Source organism: Magnolia sinica, chromosome 18 (assembly GCF_029962835.1).
Source record: "Magnolia sinica isolate HGM2019 chromosome 18, MsV1, whole genome shotgun sequence".
NCBI lineage: Eukaryota > Viridiplantae > Streptophyta > Magnoliopsida > Magnoliales > Magnoliaceae > Magnolia > Magnolia sinica.
The window spans coordinates 16981166-17003255 of record NC_080590.1 but is presented as its reverse complement, the minus strand read 5'-3'; the positions used below and the strand labels follow the sequence as shown (position 1 = coordinate 17003255).

The 22090-nt window shown below is 41.4% G+C and overlaps 1 protein-coding gene across 1 annotated transcript; it reads right to left on the bottom strand.

Annotated features, from left to right (window-relative positions):
- Positions 1–9071: 9071 nt before the first annotated feature.
- LOC131233267 (sorbitol dehydrogenase) lies at positions 9072–14277 on the bottom strand. The gene is made up of 6 exons (XM_058229914.1): positions 14115–14277; positions 13407–13474; positions 13071–13307; positions 11284–11574; positions 9903–10090; positions 9072–9412 (listed from the first exon to the last, which is right to left on the bottom strand). Exons 1-6 carry the CDS (start codon positions 14209–14211, stop codon positions 9220–9222), a joined length of 1074 nt encoding a protein of 357 aa, XP_058085897.1. The 5' UTR covers positions 14212–14277; the 3' UTR covers positions 9072–9219.
- Positions 14278–22090: the final 7813 nt, after the last annotated feature.

The following is a 22090-nucleotide window of genomic DNA, read 5'->3' as shown; positions in this document are numbered from 1 at the left end:
ACGTTAGCAAAAGTAAAGCCCTCCTTCTGCCTACAAAAGTAATATAAGAGTTTTCATTTTCATAACCTCTCTCTCTCTCTCTCTCAGTTTTCATTTTCATAACCTCTCTCTCTCTCTCGTGGCTATCGATGCATTCGTTTTCAAAACCTCTCTCTTTAGTCTGTCTGACAAGGGCAACTCAACTATGAGGGTTGATTCAGTAAAGCCAAGACATGGCAGATATAAACGTCCAAATTAGACGTGGTGATGGCACAGAAATCTGAACTGTTCATCAAGTGGGCCATAGGGTGGATGGTAAATGGTTTGAGAATTATGTTGACTGAGAGCAAAGATATCGAATGACTGAAATTCAGTTGGTGAAATTAAAAATTAAAAAATAAAAACAAAAGAAGAAGAAAAAAGAGTGATAAATTAGATTATAATATATGGGTAGGGCTAGTTTGCAGGAAATGGCTTCCCACGGTGCGGGAAGATAGAGACCGGCAAATGGAAGATCTGCAGTGCCCACACCTTACATAGCTTTGCACATTGACATGCAACCATAAGGCAAACGGCTTTCCTTTCCTTCAGGTGGGTTGCACTGTTTAGATCTTCTAGCCTTAAAATGTGGCTGGCGAAATTGTGGATTCGAAGAATCACTGAGCTCAGAGGATCCACAACTGTGAGGCCCATCCTGATGTATATTGTTATGGGTAAAAATGAGTTAGTCAGAAGTGCTTGGATATCTACACATGTCATGTGATTGACCAGTGCTAGTCATGACCAATGAGCTCCTCAATAATCAGAAAGTGAAACTATTATACTTTGTACAACATCGAGCCCTTCCATGGCCCTATTCATGCCCAAGCTACCGGTCATATCTCCTGGAGAAGCCTCAGAAGCACGACTCCATACAGGACTGAGCATGTCTTGCTTGGATACTTGTGAGAAAGCCCATAAACTGTACAATAAGATGAAGAGGATGATCATTTCATATTTCGTTTATGTCCTACTAAGAAAGGAAGCTCGGCTTGGTCCCATTGCTCTAATACAACATTCACGAACTAGTCGGTAACTTACTCGAATGCTAAAAGGGAGCTTGGCCACAGCCCACCAGAGAGTCCAGTCGGAAAACTCATCCTTAGGACGACTGTATAGGTTAACTTGAATGTTTGACCTCGGTCTCCTACTACATGTTTCATCTAATCCCGACCACTTGACATTATCATCATCAAAGATCTCACGAAACGGTCAAAAAATGTATGCTTAATGAACACTCGTAATTAAGGAGCATTTCTACCCACGTAATTGACTCCACAGGGCTATAAATAAAAACTCATCCAATGGTGAAAAGTACACATATACACAACTCTACGCATTGATGAACCATCATCTTTACTGGATCCAACTTGTTTGATTCTGACTTAGGCATCGAAGGGTCCCACTGTTATATCTAGAGCCTCCTTTGTCTTTTTCGTGTGCCAAATCTCGGAAGTCTAGTAAGGGTCGATCAGATTTCTACGTCAACATATGTGTTTTATATTCATATCATTTATCTATCTTGCCAGCTCATTTTAAGGCATGAACTAAAAAATAAAGCAAATCCAAATCTCCGGTGGACCACACCATAGGAAACAGTGGTGGTTGAATGCCCACCATTGTAAACTTCCTAAAGCCCCCCCTAATGTTTATTTGCTATCCAACCTATTGGTAATGTCACATGGACCTAGACGAAGGGAAAACACAAATATCAGCTAGATTCAAAACTTTTATGGCCCTAAGAAAATTTTAATAGTGGGCATTTAATCACCATTGTGTGGTGTAGTCCACCTGAGATTTAGATGTGCTTCATTTTTTTGGATCATGCCCTTAAATGAGCTAAAAAAAATAGATGCACGACGTGGATATAAAACACATACATCACAGTAGGCCACATAGTCCCGGATCTGCTGAGCTCGGTGGTTCTCTGGATCCCCCGAATCCATGTCCTCCTCAGGTGGGCTGCGAACAAATGCTTTGTGGGAAAAGAACTGTTGGAATATTTGGTTAAATTAAATAGACTATAAAAATCGAGAACCAAAAAAAGAAAATAAAGTTTTTGAGAAAAAAGACTTATTGAATTGAGTCGAGGCGTGACTGAGTCACTCAGCTTGAAATCGAATTTGCTCCTCTTGGACAGCGTCCCAAGTGCAACAGATTTCCAGAGCAATCGACCTCCAGGATACAACAACTATGACCTGGTCTCAACGGTGCACTCACTGTACGTGGGCTCGAACTACTTGCAATTTAATTCGGAAGTGCTGAGTTGACTCAGCGATGAACTTAGTAAAATTCTTAAATCAGAATAACAGAGAGAGTTTTATAAAAGAGAAAGATTTTCGTATTTTTGAAATTAGAACGGAAGTCCTTATATAGACTCCGAAGTGGTGTATAAAACGAAAAGGCGACAGTGTGAGTACACTGTCGCAAATAAAGTCTCGCGAGTACCCATACACACACCCACGCGAGTACACTTACACTCACACCGCACCCGCACCCGTGCCCACTTCCAGCCCAGCCCAGCCCGTCCTATCCCATCGCGTTGCGTCGCGCACGCGGACACGGACTCGGCTCAGCGCACGCGCGTGTGGTCAATGACATAAATTAGAGCTATTGTCATAGCCCCCATAAGACTAAATTCACATACCCCCTGAATGGGGCTCAAGCCTAAGACAAAAAAATCCTATCTTATAAACAAGAGAATTTTTTTTGTCAAATCCGATGTGGGACCAAAAGCCACACCTCAAAAACACTAAAATTTAAATATGGAGAGAAACCACCGAAAATTTGAAAAATCAAATTTTAATATTATTTTAAAATAAAATACAACAAGAACTGCCTTAGCTGTTGTACGTTTGTTTTGTACACTGGCTCACACGAGGAGCAAAAGCGACCTTTTTATTTATTTATTTATTTTATGTAGAAGACCTGATGACTGTAAAGCTCAGATCTAGCACACATGAGTGTGGATGGACGGGGCTTCTCACGTGTGTGGTATTTTAGCAGACCTATGAGAAGTGGATCGAGTGATCATGTCGTAAATGGGGTAACGGTGCTTTCGACTCTTCATCAACATGTATCTTTTTTTAATAAAAATAAGAACGTCCATTTAGTAATTCATGGTTTTCAAGTCCCCACGCGTGTGGCCCTGCCCATTTGAAAGTATGCACATGTGTCAACATAAAACACATGTGCAAGATCTGAGCTTTCCATCTTGTTAGATATGATGATTGGTAACTTCTACCTAAAAAATAAAGCAGTTTCATTCATATGGTCAGAACAAGTTCTCCCAAACTGTCCATTTGTTTGGTAGCTGCCGCCCAAAAGAGGTGTAATACTATCTGATTTTAGGCCAGCGGATCATCTAAACCGTATAACCCATCTGATGGAAAGATCTGATCTTGCATGCATGTTCCTACCAGCACGTGTGCATGCATGTAAATGGGCATGCCTCTTAGACAGGTGTGGCCTTCGTGATGAAATTATTTTAATCCGTTTGAATGGAACACACCACCAACACAAGTTTGTTATACCAACTTAGAACTATAAAGCCTATGTCATGGAATTAGGACAACAAAGTCAACTGCTACTGGCTGAAATTATAAGTTTAGATTGTTTAAAAGGGAGTTATTTGATACTCTGGCAGAGTAGGGTGCTTGATATGCGCAGGCGCTCAAAATTTTCTTGTGCTGAATGATTCAAATTAAAATGATTAAATTAGGAAACCACTCTCGCTGGGTTATAGTTCTAAAATCAGATTAGCTGCAAATTGCTAATCTCTGATTCATGGACACTTGTTTGTTGAAATAGCACCATTGGATATTTTCATTTTTTACGGTCAGATGGATGTAATCTGATAATCAGATGGTCAAACAAGCGTGATTTTTGGTTTACGGTACTCTTCTCCATTTCCTATTAATTTCTAAGCACTTGCGTATCATCCATCCACTTTGCCGGAGTATCAATTTTCTCTCTTTTAAATATGGGTGGACCAGGGGATTCTAAGTCTCTTGACTCTCCTATCCATGGTGGAACATTGGATCATTCCACATGCCAATGGATCCAAACCGTCCGATAAATGGGCCACCTCTTTGATGATCCACGCTAAAAAAAAATTATGCCCTTTTGAAATTGGAGCCTATCCAATGGGGCCAGTTTTGGGACCGTTAAAAGGAGTTTAGAGCAACGGTCGAGCTAAAAAGTCCACGTAGAAAGGTTAAAAAACGGAAACGGATTGGCTACTCCCGCGGCCACCAGCCAATGGCTGATGGTCGGTGTGCTGTGGGCCCCACAATGATGTGTGTTTCATCCATTCTGTCCATCTATTTTTATAGATAATTTTATGTATGAGGTAAAAAATGAGGTATAGCTCAATCTCAAGTGGACCACATTATAGGAAAAAGTATTGAATGAAAGTAGACCATTAAAAACTTTTCAGGGGCCATAAAAGTTTTGGATCAAGCTGATCTTTGTTTTTTCCCTTCATCTGGATCTGTATGACCTAATCAACAGATTGGATGTCAAATAAAAAGTACAGTCGACCTTAAGAGATTTTTAATGGTGGATATCCAATCACTATTGTTTTCCTGTGGTGTTGTCCACTGAGATTTATTTCCTCTAATATTTTTCGTATAGCCTAAATTAATCTGTAAAAATTGATGAACGGAATGGATGAAACATATACATCATGGTGGGCACCGAACAGCAGCCACCGGGCTGGTGGCGGGGGGAGTAGCCAATCCGTTTCCGTTAAAAACACAAGAAAAATTTGATACTCCGGCACGGAGTGATGGATGATACGCAGTCGCATAGGTATTGCATCTGTAGAGTTCAATCAATTCACATTCGACTGTTCCAATTACGGGTCCCAGTTTAGATACAGATAATTACGCTTATTTGAATATCACAATATTTGATTGGTGGACATTTTATCCGACGGTTAAGATTGAAAATTGTCTACTGGTCCTATTTCAACAAACAAGTGTCCACGAATCAGAGGATAGAATGGGCAAACCACTTTGATTTTGGGCCTCAGACTTAAAATACATGTACTAGTGTATGCAATGTGTAACATATCTGAGTGTATCAAGCGTAATGCCCTGACTCTGTATCTTGTAACCCTAGCAAAAAACATCCGGGTCGGATGTTTGGGTGTTGACTTTTCCTTTGACTAAATTACCATTCTTACGTCTCTCTCACGGTTAAAACAATCCACTTTTTTATGCCCTTTCAAGGAAAAGAGGAAAGTATCTAATCTGGCATCCTCTCTTCAATGTCGATCTTTAAAGAGACAGTTGAAAATTTTGAAATGATTTGAACGGTCTCATTTTCTTGATGGCATGGTTGAGCGATGACCATGCTATACGGAGATGACCCACTTAGCAGGGCTGAGACTCCAAAAGGAGCCATTCATATGATTCAATACAGTTATACTAATCATCATACACGTGGCAAAGGGGATGGTGGATCAGAACCGTTGATAGAGAGGGCCTTAATTTGGATGCTCCATATTAAAAAACGAAGCGACCATATTGAAGGGATCCAGGTCCTACATGGCCATCCCTAACATTACTGAATTGACCATGATTAGCAAAACTCCATTTGGCAGAAGAAAAAAAAAAAAAGAAATGGGAAATGTTGCGTACTTGATTCGGTTTCCACCGTTAAAAAGGTGGTCAAAGAAATGAAAACAGCAAATTTTGGAGAATAAAAAATAAGGCTCTTAATGGGCGGGCTGTCGGGCTTGGCTCGCTTTGGACCGGGCTCGGGCTGAAATAGTATGTTCTAGGGCCAGAACTGGAACAAAAATTAATCATGCCAGGCTTGTGCTGTGTCTAACAACCCATCATTATGGCCTAAGAATAGCTTGGCCCGTTTAAGGTTTCGAGGGCAATTTTGTTAATACAATGTATGATTGGTCACATGCGACGAACTGCCTAGGGTGCAACTCGGGTAGGCCGGATTAAGGTTGAAGATCAACCCAGCACAACCAAAGACTCAACCTCTCTAACTTGACCTAACTTAAATTCCCACCCAAGGTGCCGAACCCAAATTCCCCTGTTCTAAAATCCAACATGACCTGACTGGACCTGACCAAATCCAACACACACACACACACACACACACACCCCACCGTGATGCGTGCCAAACATCTACCCCATCAGTCAAATGCACCATTCCATGGTGGGTCTTGGGCTTAAAAATCAAGTCAATCCATCTCTCGTGTGGGCCACACCACATACAAAAGTTGAGAGAGGTTACCCTCCCATTAAAACATTCATAAATATTTGTTGGGCCCACAAAAATGTGGTTCACAAATATACACACACACGACCTTGACCCAAACTTAGGTTGGGTCAATCACGTTAGGCTCGGACTAAACTTAGGCCTGGGTTTTACTTTGTGAGTTGGGTTTGGATAGACCATGACCTGGCCGTGAGCTAAGCCGTTGGCAGCCCTCGACCATGTTTGATAGGATTTTTAAGTAAGAAAAGGGAAACAGTTCTATATATGCATCTGTTATTTTATGTTGTTTATAAATAAAATCTAAATTACGTATAATGCAAGTTGGAAACGGATACAGTTGTAAACTTTGAGATTGAGATTCAATAGAATATTAAAAGGGACATCCAACGTAGACGGATTTAACCAGATGCCAGGACCGATTGGTCCAGGCGCTCTGTGGGAGTCACCATGATGTATGTGTTTTATCTACCCGTCGATCTATTTTAAAATATCATTTTAAGGCATTAACCAACCAAAAAAGGAGGTAGATCCAAGGCTTAAGTGGGCCACAACACAGGAAGCAGTGGTGATAATGACACCACCGTTGAAACCTTCTAAGGGCCCACCGTGTTGTTCATTTGCCATTTAAGACCGTGGACGAAGGGAAAACACGAATATCATTTATATTTATATCAGCTTGATAAAAAAAATATTCCGTGGTTCCCAAGAAATTTTCAACAGTAAACGTTCAATTCCCACTGCTTCCTGTAATGTGGTTCACTTGACGGTTCGATCTGTCCCCTTTTTGGGCTCCTGTATTCAAAACGATATGTTAAAATGAATGAACCGCGTGGATAAAACATATATCGGACTCCACGTAGCCCTGCCAGTAACGGCGTACGGGGTAGGACGCAATCCGCGTCCCCTGAGCATGAGTATAGCTGGCACCCACTCTCTCTTCCATGTAGCCCGAAGACTCTCTTTTCTCTCTCTATAGACGCGTGTAGCCGCGGACTTTCTCTCCCTCTTGAGACTAGTACACGTGAACGGGACTTTAGCTGCCATGTGGGTGGGACCTTGCCCGTGGCCCACCTCCATGTATGTGTTATATATACCGTTCATCGTTTTGCCAACTCATTTTTGGGCATGGGCCCAAAAAATGATGCAGATACAAATTTCAGCTGGACCATACCACAGGAAACAGTAGTCATTGAACGCTCACCATTGAAAACTTCCTGATGTTTGTGGTAATGGTAATTTTCCATCCAACCTGTTGATAAGGTAACACAGACCTGGATGAAGAGAAAACACAAATATCATCTTGATCCAAAACTTTTATCGCCCGTGAAAATGTTTTTAATGGTCATTCACCACCTGTTCTTGTGGTGTTGTCCACTTGAGATTTAAATTCACTTCGTTTTCGGGGATTTAAATTCACTTCGTTTTCGGGCGAATGCTATGAAATGATCCGGAAAACCGGATAGACAGCATAGATATACAAGGCATACATGGAGGTGGCACCCACCAGGGTCGCAGCAAAAGTCGCGTCCGGCCAATTGGACAGGAATTTCCGACTACACCTGTTTCAAAGAGTACGTGCAATAAAAAGCTCTTGGGCCTGTCGGACGCCCATGTAACATTCATTAGGTCCACCCACTTCTACTTAAGATGTGAGTCCAAAAATAAGACAATTTGAAAAGTCAAGTGGGCCACACTACATGAAACAATTGAGATGGAGACGCTTACATTCCTTTGTGGAGCCATGGAACTTTTGGTTCAGACCGACATTTGTCTTCCCTTCATCATGGTGGGACTCACCTTATGAACGGATTGAATGGCATATAAACATCACAATAGGTCCAAGGAAGATTTTAAGTGGTGGTGGCCTTATCCCCACTGCCGGTAGTATGACCCACTTGAATTTTGAATCTACCTCGTCCATGGGAAGTTCTAGCAGGAACTCGGAACGCAAGGAGGCAACACATACATAACCTCAATCAAAGGATCACTTAATTCCTATATGATCATCAACCCCTGGACGTGTAAACGTCCCAAGGCTTTCAATTCATTGAAGTGAGGCCACACTATGGTGATATATACAGCTGATCTAATGGGCATTGCAATGCATGACCATGGCTCAAGTGAGAAATTCTGATCACCCGATCAATGGCCTGAAAATGGAGTGATGATTCAATTTCAACTGCAAAAAATGCAAGCTGCATGGGATCTCACTAAACTATTAGCGCTGGTTGTAGGGACTCACTCCACACATATGGTTCACTGTGCTAGGGCTGTCTTTATGTCGGCTTGGGTCAAATAAGATAATTTACATGGTTGGGCCCATTGGATGAATGGGTTGCATCTCGCACACGTGCCACTTGGATGCATGGTTGGTGTGTAAACGGGCTCTCTTACAAGTGTGTTCCGTTGCCAGAACAAGCGATGTGTTTGATATAATACAGTATTACTACTAAAAACTAACCTGACTCAACTAGACATGGCTAGACCCAAGTTTACTAGGTACAGAGGGTGAGACCCGACCTGTTCCAATTTCTTAGTGTGAAAAAAATTGGACCGTGACTGCCTAAAATCAGGTTGGATCCATCGGGTACCTATGAGTCCGGGTCCCCATTGACAGCCACATGAGAACATGTGCCGACTCCAAAATGAAGCTGGTCGAAGCACTCAGTGGCTACCCATGTTAAGTATCACATAGTGAACTGTCTAGATCTCAAACATGTGTGCAATGTGGGCACGTGCAGTGCACTTTCAATCTTTATGGTACCACAACTTACAACCGCAAACAAGCCACCATTGATCAGAAAGCATTATCCAACCCAAGCAAACCATATTAACAATAATAAACAGGAAAAAGCTATTTCTCTACAGATATCAGGTACTCAGATTCCTTACCCTTTTGTAATAAACATGAAATCAAGTTTCCATGAAAAGTCCAAAATAAACATGTCCTTTCACCTATAGATTAAACATCACCTTGATGGCATTACCTCCACGGGCGCTGGTTTCAAAGCCCTCTTCAACCTCCTTCTGAGAGAACCCAAACCGGTGGGTTATTAAAGGTTTCACGTCGATCTTCCCAGATCTTATAAACTCGAGACAAATGGGCCAAGTGTTCTTATAGCGGAAAATGCCTATGACATCCACTTCTCTGCCACAAACAGACCAAGGCATACAAAAATCAACATATTCAATACGAGTTATTATATGATGTTTGATTGAGGAAACTCTATTTTAACTTTTGTTTGTTTGACCCAGCAATGGTAGAGGTTGGCCCCCAACTTTCAGTCTTAGCAATTGATCTGGCGTGCCCAAATCATAGGCTGGGCAATGCCCTTAAACATCCCATATCAGATAAGCCAAGCCACTCAAACGTAAATAAACAGCGGCCAGAAATGGCTGACATTTAGTGGTGGCCCAAGTGGATAGCCATGATTGTCTGATGGGGAAGATTTTTAGGAGGTTTCACATTGACAATGAACTCACCATGTGAATTATTTGGAACACCAAGAGGTGGGCCAGGCATGTATAGTTTGTTGGGCAGATCTTACATTTCCTCAATGTGGTAAACAGAAACTATGATATTGGTACAAAGGCAAGGAACATCATGGGAAGAAAGCAAGTCATGGGAGATGAGATACCTTGCAGCAGCTGGAGTGAGAGGAACAGTCATCTCGCTGTGACCCATCCCCACAAGGCAAACCTTACCACCTGCATGAGTAGCCTTCAGAGCTGTTGACATGGTTTTGTTAAAGCCAGCACAATCAAAGGTCACATCAACTTCAGCTCCCATAGCCTTCTGTATTTGAACCACTTCCTGATCTATGTCCTGTAGAGGAGCCAATGGTGAAAAAGGCTTTGAGGGCGTAATAATATTAAGAATTTTCAAGGATGGTAATGCACTTTGAATTTAGGGTGCATTTGGATGCACTATCAAAGTGCCTTGCAATTTTTAGTATAACAAATAAAGACAACCAAATTGAAATTTCCTTGTGATTCATCATGAAGGCCTGGGATCCAAATAGCCATTTTTCTTACTTCCATATTGGACTTGAGAGGGGACATAAATGCAATTGGGGGGCACTTCTTCACTGTAATATTATGGACCACTATATTTTTCTTTTCAAATCCCTCTTTGATTAAGGATGCGTTCAGTTGCAATTAGGGGGGCACTTCTTCACTGTAATATTATGGACCACTATATTTTTCTTTTCAAATCCCTCTTTGATTAAGGATGCGTTCAGTTGCACCAAATATCTGGAATCTCATCACAATTCATGATTAATCAGTCAAATTCCATGCATAATATCATGAAAGTTCATGATGTTTGCTGCATGCAAACACACCCTAAATCGAATCTTCACAATATCTTTGCATCCCATTGCAGCCTTAGATCACGATATGAAATTTACTAAAAAGAAGAAATCTAGAAATATGAAGGACAGTAAGATCCAGCAACATAGACCCACAACTGCTGCCATAAACACCACAAAACTCACGCTGCTAAACCAATAAGCAGGCTTTAGTAGTAACTAAAAGTAAATAAGCAAAGTAATATTCAGATTGACGCATGATTTCTTAGAGACCCCAACTAACTTAATCACAGAACCAGATGATGAAAGAGGAATACAAAAGCAATTTACTAAGAAAAGCTTAGGCCTGTTTGGAATGTCTGCCAAATGCAAACAGAAGCATCTGTGCAATGTAAGACTCATTACCCTTCCATTCTCATTTCGTGATCCATTTTGCAGACAGGCGTCTTTAGTGCATCCCATCATCTACATTTTGTGGAATTTCACAAATGGCCACTTCCAGAAAATGTGCATGGGCCAGGCCACATTCATCTCCATTCTTATGATGGGGTACAATCAAATAGGCACATCATCATCATCATCATCATCATCATCATCATCAAACCTTATCCCAACTAATTGGGGTCGGCTTAATAGGCCCATAAAGTTAGAAATAAAACAGAACTACAAACTATTTTTAACACAAAAGGTAAAGCAATAAGTAAAAAACCTGAATATTTGTAGAAACTTTAACAGACTGATCTGCACCAAGTTCCTTAGCAACAGATAGACGATGATCATCCACATCCACTATAACTATTTTGGGAGCTCCAAAAGCACGGGCCGCAAGCATAGAAACAAGGCCAATTGGACCAGCTCCCATGATCAGCACATTTGTTTCTGGACCCACGTCAGCACGACGACAAGCATGGACCCCAACACTAAGGGGTTCACACATTGCCCCTTCCTCTAAGCTCACGTTATCAGGCAGCTTGAAACACAGATCAGAAGGATGCACTACCTGTCAAAAAGAGAAAAAAGAAAAAGGGAATGCACGTAACTAAAATGGTTTTAAAAAATGATAAACATTGTGTTCTACTGTTACAAAATACATGACATGCCAATCATACTCACTCTATATACTATTGTATTTAACTTATGTAAACAGTATCAGAGGAATCTACCGATATGCAGAGAAGAGGTGAGTCTTATTCATCTATGTGACTGTATATATAGCATCTAGAGATAAACTAGATATCATCTACAGTTAATCTCTACAGAAATGTAAGCAGTGGTGGATGGTGGTGCTGGAGTTGTTGTTGAATGGCCCAGCGTCAAATGGTTATGGGGGGATGGCACAGTGATTGGTGCCTGGTACGGCCAGGTAGCACACAGCAGGCATGCGAGCAAGATACAATCTGACAGAGAGGAGGCAGATCTGATTGTCGTAGTGCTTGAAGCAAGTTTCAGGGACAATGAACTCAACAATCAACGGCCTGGGTTGACATGCTCTGATAACATGTAAAGAGCATCAGAGGAATCTACTGATATGCAGAGAAGTGAGTACTATTCATATATGTGACTGTTCATATAGCATCTACAGATTAACTAGATAGCTTCTACAGTTGTACACAATCTCTACAGACAGCACAATCTGCACCACTCTATAGATGCAAATTATACTAATGATTATCGATACAACTTAAATGCATTTACATGTTGTATTTAACTTAAAAGAACATCATCGCATATTATGTACACAGATTAACTTAAATGTATTTATATGTTTCTTTCGTTGGATCTATCGATCCCTATGAATGCTAAGAGGGAAATATGAGATATCCAAAGTCTAGTGGGCTACACTCACACATGTGTTCACCACGAAAGTGGCACGGATGTAGGTCAAACAAAGCCATCCAAGTTGCAGGTCCCATTGTGGATGGAGCCATAGCCTAAAATCACATTGATTAGACAATCCTAATCATTCATTCAATGGCCATAAAATGGACAGTTAAAAGGCATTGTCTGTGGTCAAATCCAATGCCGATCCAATCAGTTACAAAAAAATCCACTCACAAGTTCTGCTTTGATTAAAAGACAGCCCTTTATTTCATCCAAGCTTCAAATTGCAGATTTGTTCCAAGTCTCACACTCAGCTCGGCATGGATTCTTTCTTGGGAAAATTCTTGTTTCTGGACCTCTCATTTGCTCGATATTGAGGGAAGCATCATGCTGTGTATTATGATGGTCAGGATTATGGGATCAATGCGAATTTTGGGATACATCCCATCCACAGTGGGGTCCACAATTTGGATGGTCCTGATCGAGTATATGCACACGACATGAATGGTAGAGGTGTGAGTTGGTGTGGTCCACAGCATCAATGTGTTTCAGCATACACGTAAAAAAGCAATCATCGATTAATGAAAAGATACATAACAGAAACATCACCGATCACCAGATCAACATGTCCACTCTAAAGTTCAAATCAGCATAAAAATTCAGGATAACAATAACCTCATTCGCAAGGGAGCCGTGAACAGGAGGAGTGGCGAAGAACTTCATATCTGGGCAAAGATTGTAGCGGCCGCCTTTGCAGTGATTGCAGCGCCAGCAGCTGATGCCAGGCTCCAAAGCGACACGGTCACCCACAACCAGAGACTTCACCTCACTCCCTACTTCTGCTATAATCCCAGCACATTCATGGCCAATCACCATGGGCTCCTTCACTACAAAATCTGCACAACTCATTGTCTGAAACAGAGAATCCCAAACAATCAGCAACACAGAAAATTCAGTACTAGTAAAACTACATGCCCCATGTTTCAAATAGAGAGATTCAAGATTTTCTACCTTGAGGTAGTGAACATCACTTCCGCAGATACCGACTGCTTTCATACGAACCCTGACATCATGGGGGCCTAGCATACAAGATGAAAATCAATACATACTAGTAAAAGAAAATGACCAAATGAGAAGAAATTGAAGAGATTGAATAGATGAGCATAATTGAGTTCTGATGCAACAGGCATGTGTTTCAGTGATCCAGACCGTTGATCCCATGGGCCCAATCTAGTGGTAGACTGAGTGAAGATATCTCGTTTCAGCACTGAGGTCTTGGTATCTCTTCCCTAGTGGGGGTGGCTAACAGTGGAGTGTGTGCCGACAGTGGGGTGTGTACTAACAAGCTAATCCAAAAAAAAAAAAAAACAATAATAATAAATAAATAAATAAAAATTGAACTTCTAAAGCATGCATTTTTATGGTGTCTCTAAATCCTACATGGGGTGCCTCAGAAAAACCTCTCACATCAGAAGATCCTAATCCTTCCATTGAATGGTCTCTCACACATAAATAGTTCCGAGTAAGGGCGAAGATCGGATGAATAGGATCTCGATTAGAAAGATATTTGGGCCACCGACAACAGGTGAACGGTCTTGATCACCGGATGATGACTCCAAGATGTAATTGGCGCATCAGGATGCTAAGATCCTGAGGCATCAGAACGATTATAGTTGCTAGAGAGAGAGAGAGAGAGAGAGAGAGAGAGAGAGAGAGAACCGAGAGGGGGAAGTTTGAAAGGTTGGATTTTGAGAGTGTTGAGAGCGACGAGCCAAGCTGCCATGTTTTCTGATTCTCCGTCTCCTCCTTTCCCCATCTCTCTCTCTCTCTCTCTCTCTCTCTCTCTCTCGCTATGGTTGTGTGTGTGTGTTAGATTTGGAGGGGAATGCTAGCATAAATAGCGAGGGAGACGGGTTTATCTATAACAGAGGCGGTTATTGGATATTGTGGGCCGGCTCTGGCAGAGCGTTATGGTTGATACTCAGGCGCTCATACTCTATACACGTTGAGTATATATAACAAATTGAACCACCCAAACTGTAGACGTGCTGCAGATCCATCTTAGAAAAAAAAATAAATCTGGTTAAACCATTGTAAGCTCTCTGGGTGATATAACATTTATTTGTTGGCTTGGAATGCTGGCACATTTTCCTTTTAACCGTCCATTAAATTTCCATCAATCGACTAGCTATGACATTAAAGAGGTGTAAATTTGGGTTTATGACCAATCAAAACTGTAGCCCATGATTTAGACGGCTAAAAATTGTCAGTTTTATTCAACGTGTATAAGTTCTCAGTGCCTGTGTATCAACCATCACCACCCGAGTATGAATTTTTTTCCTTTTGTCTTACTCGGGCATGCAAGCTAAAAAAAGAAAATATTTTTATTTTTAAATTTAAATAATCTTAGAGAATTATTTTCATACTCTGGTAGAGTGTGTGGATGATACTCAGACAATTAGAATTTACCGAGAAACTGCATGCGTGGCATAAGATAAATTCAAGGTAACCTCACAAATTATGGCCATCATCCTAGATGTAGTATATTTATAATAATATTAGTATCTGGTAACTTGACTAGTGGATTGACGGAGATTTATTGGACGGTTAAAACTGAAAAATATACATTGGTTTCATTTTGAACAATAAGTGTCCGTTGAATCAGAGGTTAAGATGATTGAGCCAATCTTATTTTCAAAACTTAATTTATAAACAGCATTTTCACAACTTAAACGGTTTAGTTTAAGTAAATACATGCCACGTGAACCATTTCTACATTCGGCGTATCTAATAATTCCCGCTGATCTTATCTGCCTTTCGGCAAATGTCACAAGCACGGGGGACGGATTGGCTACTCCCCCCGACACTAGCCCCGTGGCTGATGGTCGGTGCTCGGTGGGCCCCACCATGATGTATGTGTCTCATCCATTCCGTTCATCCATTTTACAGTTCATTTTAGGGATAAACAAAAAATATGATAAGGATATAAATCTTAGGTGGACCACACCACAGGAAAACAATAATGATTGGATATCCACCATTAAAATCCTCCTAAGGCCCACTGTACTGTTTATTTGACATCCAATCCGTTGATTAGGTCATAAAGACACAGATGAAGGGAAATAATAAATATCAGCTCGATCCAAAACTTTTATGGCCCCCAGAACGTTTTTAATGGTCAAGGTTCATTCAACACTGTTTCTTGTAATGTGGTCCACTTGAGAATGATATATATCTCGTTTTTTCCTTAATAACATAAAATGATTTATAAAAGTAGATAGACGGCATGGATGAAACACATACATTATAGTGGGGCCCACAGAGCACCGACCACCAGCCAATGGCCGGTGGTAGGGGGAGTAGCCAATCCGTTTCCGACAAGCACGATTCCGTGTGCCAAACTGCCAATTCCCTGTGGCACTGACCAATCCTGTGGGTGGAAGCTACGTGAAGCCCACAGAGATGCCCGTGTGACATCCACACCGTCCATCAATTTCACCACCTTGATTCCAAAAATGAGAAAGATACATAACTCTAGTGTGCCAGCTATAGGAAATTGTAGGCATAGAAACACCAACCATTAAAAAGCTTCTCAGGTTTGGGTCCACCATCATGCTTATATGCCATCCAAACCGTTCACAGGGTTATTTTCCATCCTATTTATGTGGCCCATCTTTTACTTCATGTCCTAGCGTGGAACGGTGATCTGATGGACCATGCGGATGTCACCTGCACATCACGGTGGGCCCACAAGCTTCCACTTATAAAATCTTTTCGTTGGCGGTGCACACAGACACAGGCAATTGGCGGTGGACGCGGACGCGGATTTCCTGCCAAAGCCTTCCGGGGAGTAACTGTGGATTCTAGGTGGGTCCACTGTCATGCTTTTAGAAATCCAATCCGTCCATGGTTTTTCCAGACCATTGTAGGACATAAAATCAAAAATTAGGTGGATCCAAAACTGAAGCAGTCATGCGAGAGGAAATAGTGGGGATTTAGTGGCCACCATTGAAACATTTGTACGGCCACAAAAGTTTCATATCAGGTTAAATTTTTGTGTTTTCACTTAATCCCAATGGTAATGATCTTATAAACGGTTTGGATGGCATATAAACATCAATTTGGAGCACATGAAGGTTTTAACAGTGGACAACTCTTTCTCCGTTTTCCCTCTTGTATGGCCGCCTTGAATTTTGGATCCAGGTGACGTTTTGTGTCATTTCATAAATATCCGAAAAAAATGGATGGGCGATTGGATTTCTCACCAGCATCATCCATGTAGTGTCCCACTGTAAGCAACTTTCTCGTAAAGGCTTTTACAGCGAATCCGCGTCAGTTGGACGCCGACTCGATATTTCTCTTGCCTGTGAGATGCGGGCACAAGTGGGATTTCCCATCGAATCCCACTAACGTTACGCACATGCCGTCTGAGCTGGAAGCAGATTGGCTGGTGTGCCACACACCAGCTATATAGGAGTGTATTCACGTCAGTAGAGCCGGGCATCGTACCGAGTCGAATCAGATTGAGGCTAACCCAACTCGGTTTGAGTTTTGCATGGTCTGACCCAAACTCAGTCCGATCCGTGACTGAGTCCGGGTCATTTGACTCGATCCGATCCCAACACATTCTGGCTTGAACCGATTCGAGTCCAACTTGGTCAGGAAAACCAAGTCGGATCAGATTTGACCAGGTTCGGATCGGTTGTGCTCCCGGGCTCACCCATTTCTGAACAATGCAGATAAATCTATGTTAGGGCCCATGTTTTTGGAGGTTTAACGCTAATGCGTATGAATGCTATGTGTACAGTGCACAGTGCCATCTTGCACGATTACGGATATTTATACTCTGTCAAAGTATCTATATTTCTATTTTATCAGTTAAAACTATTCGTACACAGACGACAGGCTGTAATTTTATTAGCCCATCAACATTCAACACCCCGTCAAATCCATGGCTAGAGCTGGGCATTGGATCGAGTCAAATTGGATTCGGTCCAACTTGATTCGGTTCGAAATGTATCTAGGCTGATTCGAAATTGATCCGATCCGGGACCGAGTCCGGGACACAGGACTCAAACCGATCCGATATACGGTTAGCCTGACCCGAACTGAGTTTGACTCGGTCAAGGGAACCAAGTCGGATTGGATTGGATACGATTAGGATCGACTTTTTTAATGGTGAAAATCATTATCCTCACTGCTATATTCAGTGTGGTCCATTTAAGCTTTAGATATGATTCGTTTTTTTTTTTTCCCAAACGCTCTGAAATGATCACAAAAAATGGATAAACGGTATGGATATAATAAATACTTCATTGTGGGGCCCATGTGATGTTAATCTCATTTGAAATGAGCGGAAACGGATTGACTACTCCCCCACCACCCACCCGATGGCTGTGGTCGGTGCTCTGTGGGACCCACCATGATGTGTGTTTTTAATCCATTCCATTCATCCATTTTTAAAGATCATTTTATCACTTGACCCAAAATATGAGAGGGATATAAATATCAGGTGAACCACACCATAGGAAAACAATAGTGATTGGATATCCACAATTAAAATCCTCCCGAGGCCCAATGTACTGTTTATTTGAAATCCAATCTATTGATTAGGTCATAAACGTCCAGATGAATGGAAAAAATAAAGAATAGATTGATCCAAAACTTTTATGGCACCCGAAAGTTTTTTAATAGTTAACGCTCATTCAACATTGTTTCCTGTAACGTGTTCCACTTGAGATTTGGATAAACCTCAATTTTTGTCTCACACCATAAAATGACCTGAAAAAATAGATGGACGACATGGATGAAACACATTACATAATTTTGGGGCCCACAGACCACCGACCACTCTGTTCCCATTTGAGCTGTTCGTACAACTCGGAGCTCGAGGCAGTACAGGGAGGTAGCTGCATTGCGTGCTGTACACAGCGTGCAGCGTGCCGTGCATGAAACCTGCATTGCTGCTGCATTTATGTTAGCAAGTTTTTGTGGGTCTAATCATGGGACATGTGTTATATCCAAACCGTCTATCCATTTGGCGAGCTCGTTTTAAGGCTTGAGACGAAAAATAAGGTAGATCTAACTATCAGGTGGACCACACTGAAAAAAGCAGTGGGGATTGAACGTCTACCATTGAAAGCCTTTTTGGGGTCACAGCCTCACAGAAGTTTTGGATCAATTTGAAATTTGTTTTGCCTCTTAATTCAGGTCTTTCTGACCTTATGAACAGATTGGACAGAAAATAAACATTATGGTGGGCTCTACGAATTGTTTTGCGGTGAAAATCATTATCTCTGCTGCTATTTGTGGTGTGGTCCACATGATCTTTGGATATAATTAATTTTTTGGATAATGTTCTAAAATGATCTCTAAAAATAGATGAATGGTGTAGATATAATAAATACATCACTATGGGGCCCATATAACTTTGATCTCCTTTAAACTGTTCGTACATCTCGAGCTCGAGGGAGCGTCAGTGCTCCTCTTCGCACGACACGCACCTCCAACTATAACCTACAACTATCCTATCCGATAGCAGCTATATAGTTGTGTATGTTACTCCAGCGAACCTCTTCTTATTATACGAAGTAAACTCTGTTGGGGTCCATCGTGAATGCAAGTGGTTTATCCACGCCGTCCATTCGTTTTTCCAGGTCATTTCAATGGTTGAACCCAAAATCGATGCATATCCAAAGCTCTAAGTGGACCATACTACTAGAAAAAGTAAAATTACTGATGAGAACCACCCCGGATTGGGTCAGATAGGGTCGGTCCGAATCCATTCGGATCGGATCGATCCGGATTGACCACAACCCGATCTCGATCCGAAAACTGTCGAATCTGAATGTCCATACCCGATCCGCACCGATCCAGGCCATCGGTTCGGTTCGGAACATTTCAGATCGGGTCTAATCGGGTCGGATCCACCGGATCGGGTCTGATATGCCCAGCTCTATCATCCATGGCAGCCGCTTACCTGCATCTGAAGGCACATTATATCACACACGTGCCACATGTTTATGATGATCCGAACCATTCAAAATGTTTTACCATTTATTCTTCTATATTGGTAAATTTTAATTTTATTGAAACACTGTAACCGTATGATAAACGGTCCTTATATGATTAAATGAGTGTCTTTGCTGATTTTTGCCTTTTCTTGTTCATTTGTATTCAACCAAGTAAAGTTCTAGAATCATCCAATCATTATTATTTTTAGACCATGAACCAAAAACTATTGAAATCATGAAATTGACAGTTGGGATCTCATTCATGTTTGCCACGTGTTCAGAATGACATGGAGGCACGAAAAATACCGTGCCTTGAGAAGTACCGAATCCGCCATTCCATCTAATCCATTGTTACGTCGATGGATCATACGAACCTCGACCGGAGTATCATCGATAATATCCTCCAGCCCCGAGTATGGGCAAGAAGGCCACATATATGCTGATCCAGGCCGTTGATCCAATGGGTATAGTCACAGATAGGTTATATACCGAAATTGTTTTAGATCGAAGGGTCACAACCATTAAATGCATGAAATTTTAAAGGAAAATGTGGGTTGTTGCTATATTTTATTCTTAATTTACACGCCATCTATTGATTGGTCAGGATTTTTAAATCAGGATCCTTTTTTAAAAAAAATCTTCATCCCTGGTTGGGTCCATCACACCAACAAGCTAGATCAACGATGCATGGCTCCTACTTATCCAAACTCAATTGAAAATGCAACCGCGCTTCGCACAAGATTCCATGACACAAATCAGTTAGATCCACTCATTAACTGGGCCGCGGACATACAATAAAGGTGGATAGTTACCAATGGCCTATATTCAACAGATATGCCAGGTTCCGGGACGTGGTTTGGCTGAGGACGCCAACACCAGCCAATTAGCTGTTGTCAAAGCTACGTGCCCCCCACCATGATGTTTGTATTTTATCTACATTGTCCAAAGGAAAACGCTTCTACTAGATCAACAAATGCAATCAGAAACGTCTTTTCTTTCTTCTTCTTCTTCTTCTTCTTTTTTTTTTTTTTTTGAAAGACAAACTTCGCAAACTCTATTTGAATTTAAAACAATAAATAAGTAAATAAATAAGTAAATACTAACCTGACTAAGACTGTAACTCCCCTGAGATCTTCATCTCCTTAAGAAGAGCTCCACCAGTTTTCAAGCCACTGCTTTTAATGCAGTTCTCTTGAACAGAATACATGCTTATCTATAGTTACAAGCACCCTTCTCTACCTCACAACAAGACCCATCTCAATTTCCCCAAATAAAAATGATAAAAAAAGAAAAATACAAACAGAATCCACATCACCAAATCCTCTAAGTCTTTTCTCCCTCACTCCAAACCACTTCCCACCAAAAACCCACCTTTAAAAGTGGAAAACCCACTATCACGAGAAATGTTTTTCTCTCAATCAATCTATACAAGCACCGTTCTCCATACAAAAAAGATGGAAATCGGATAGGAGAGGAAGAAGATCGAGAATTGGGATCTTCGGATTGAACTTTCAAGAAGAATAAGAGAGGAAGAAGATTGGGATTCGGGCAAGCGGTGGCGTTCGTTCAGTGGGGTAAGAAAAGAGGGTAAATGTTTCAGGGTTTTTAAAAAAAAGTATTTATACTACCTGACTACCCGCTTCGGATCGGGTCGGGTCGGATCGGTCTGAATCCTTTCGGTTCGGGTTTTTGGATCGGATCGGTCCGGATAGACCACTATCCGAACCTGACCTGAAATACAATCGGATTTGGATAGACGAACTCAATTCGCACCGATCCAGAACGTCGATTCGGTTCGGAACGGGTCGGATCGTGACACAGGGATAAACGTGATGAAGATAACTACTCCGAATCCACGGAGCTTCTCTGGACTCCTCACAGAGACTTCTCGAATCCACGAGGAAAGAAAGCATAAATTCTAAGAAATTCAAAATTGATTAATTGATCAATAAAAATGAGTTCACAACCCTTTAAATAGGGGTACCAAGCAATGGGAAAGAAATCAAAATTAAACTACAACTCAAACTCCTAGAATCTGCGACTTACTATAAATAGTAAACTTACTATTTATAGACGGTCGTGATATCTACTAGTGCGCAAGGTTTTCGGCCAAAAATAGTAAGTGTCCTATTTGGCTTCACCAAACCGTTCTCCTAATTAGTCTAAGCTCTTTTCACGTTGGGCGCAACTTCTAAAGCCTGACGGATGAAGAGTTATAATCAAACTAAAACTTACTATTTATAGTAAAAATGAAATTAAAACAGGGAAACGACCATCGATCCAAAGGCTTTTCGCAATTCCGAGCTGCATAACCCAGTGTAGCGGGGTTGGTTGGCTTCAGTAGCTAGTTCTACCCCAAAATCATATATTTTACGTCAGATAACTCATTCCGGATTGCAAGATACACCCGATTTAAGGTTCGATGGTCTGGATCACTTCTGTCGTCGACCAGGCCTTTTCTGATCCATCTTGGCCATGTAACTATCCGCGACCCACTCTACATCAGATCGGGCCTGATCGGGTCGAATCCACCAGATCGGACCTGACATGCCCACCTCTAAACGTCAGCAAATTCTGTGGGTCTCATCATGAGGTATGTTGTATATCCAAACCGTCCATCCATTTGGCGAGCTCGTATTAAGGTTTGAGACGAAAAATAAGATAGATCTAACTATCAAGTGG

Bases quoted from the DNA above. Each gene is read 5' to 3' on its own strand.
- LOC131233267 (XM_058229914.1), bottom strand. From the start codon at position 14,211: ATGGGGAAAGGAGGAGACGGAGAATCAGAAAACATGGCAGCTTGGCTC. The intron at 11,575-13,070 runs GTTATTGTTATC...TCTTTTTGACAG, and splicing joins ACGGCTCCCTTGCGAATGAG to GTAGTGCATCCTTCTGATCT. The intron at 10,091-11,283 runs GTTTTTTACTTA...GCTCCTCTACAG, and splicing joins AAGTTTCTACAAATATTCAG to GACATAGATCAGGAAGTGGT.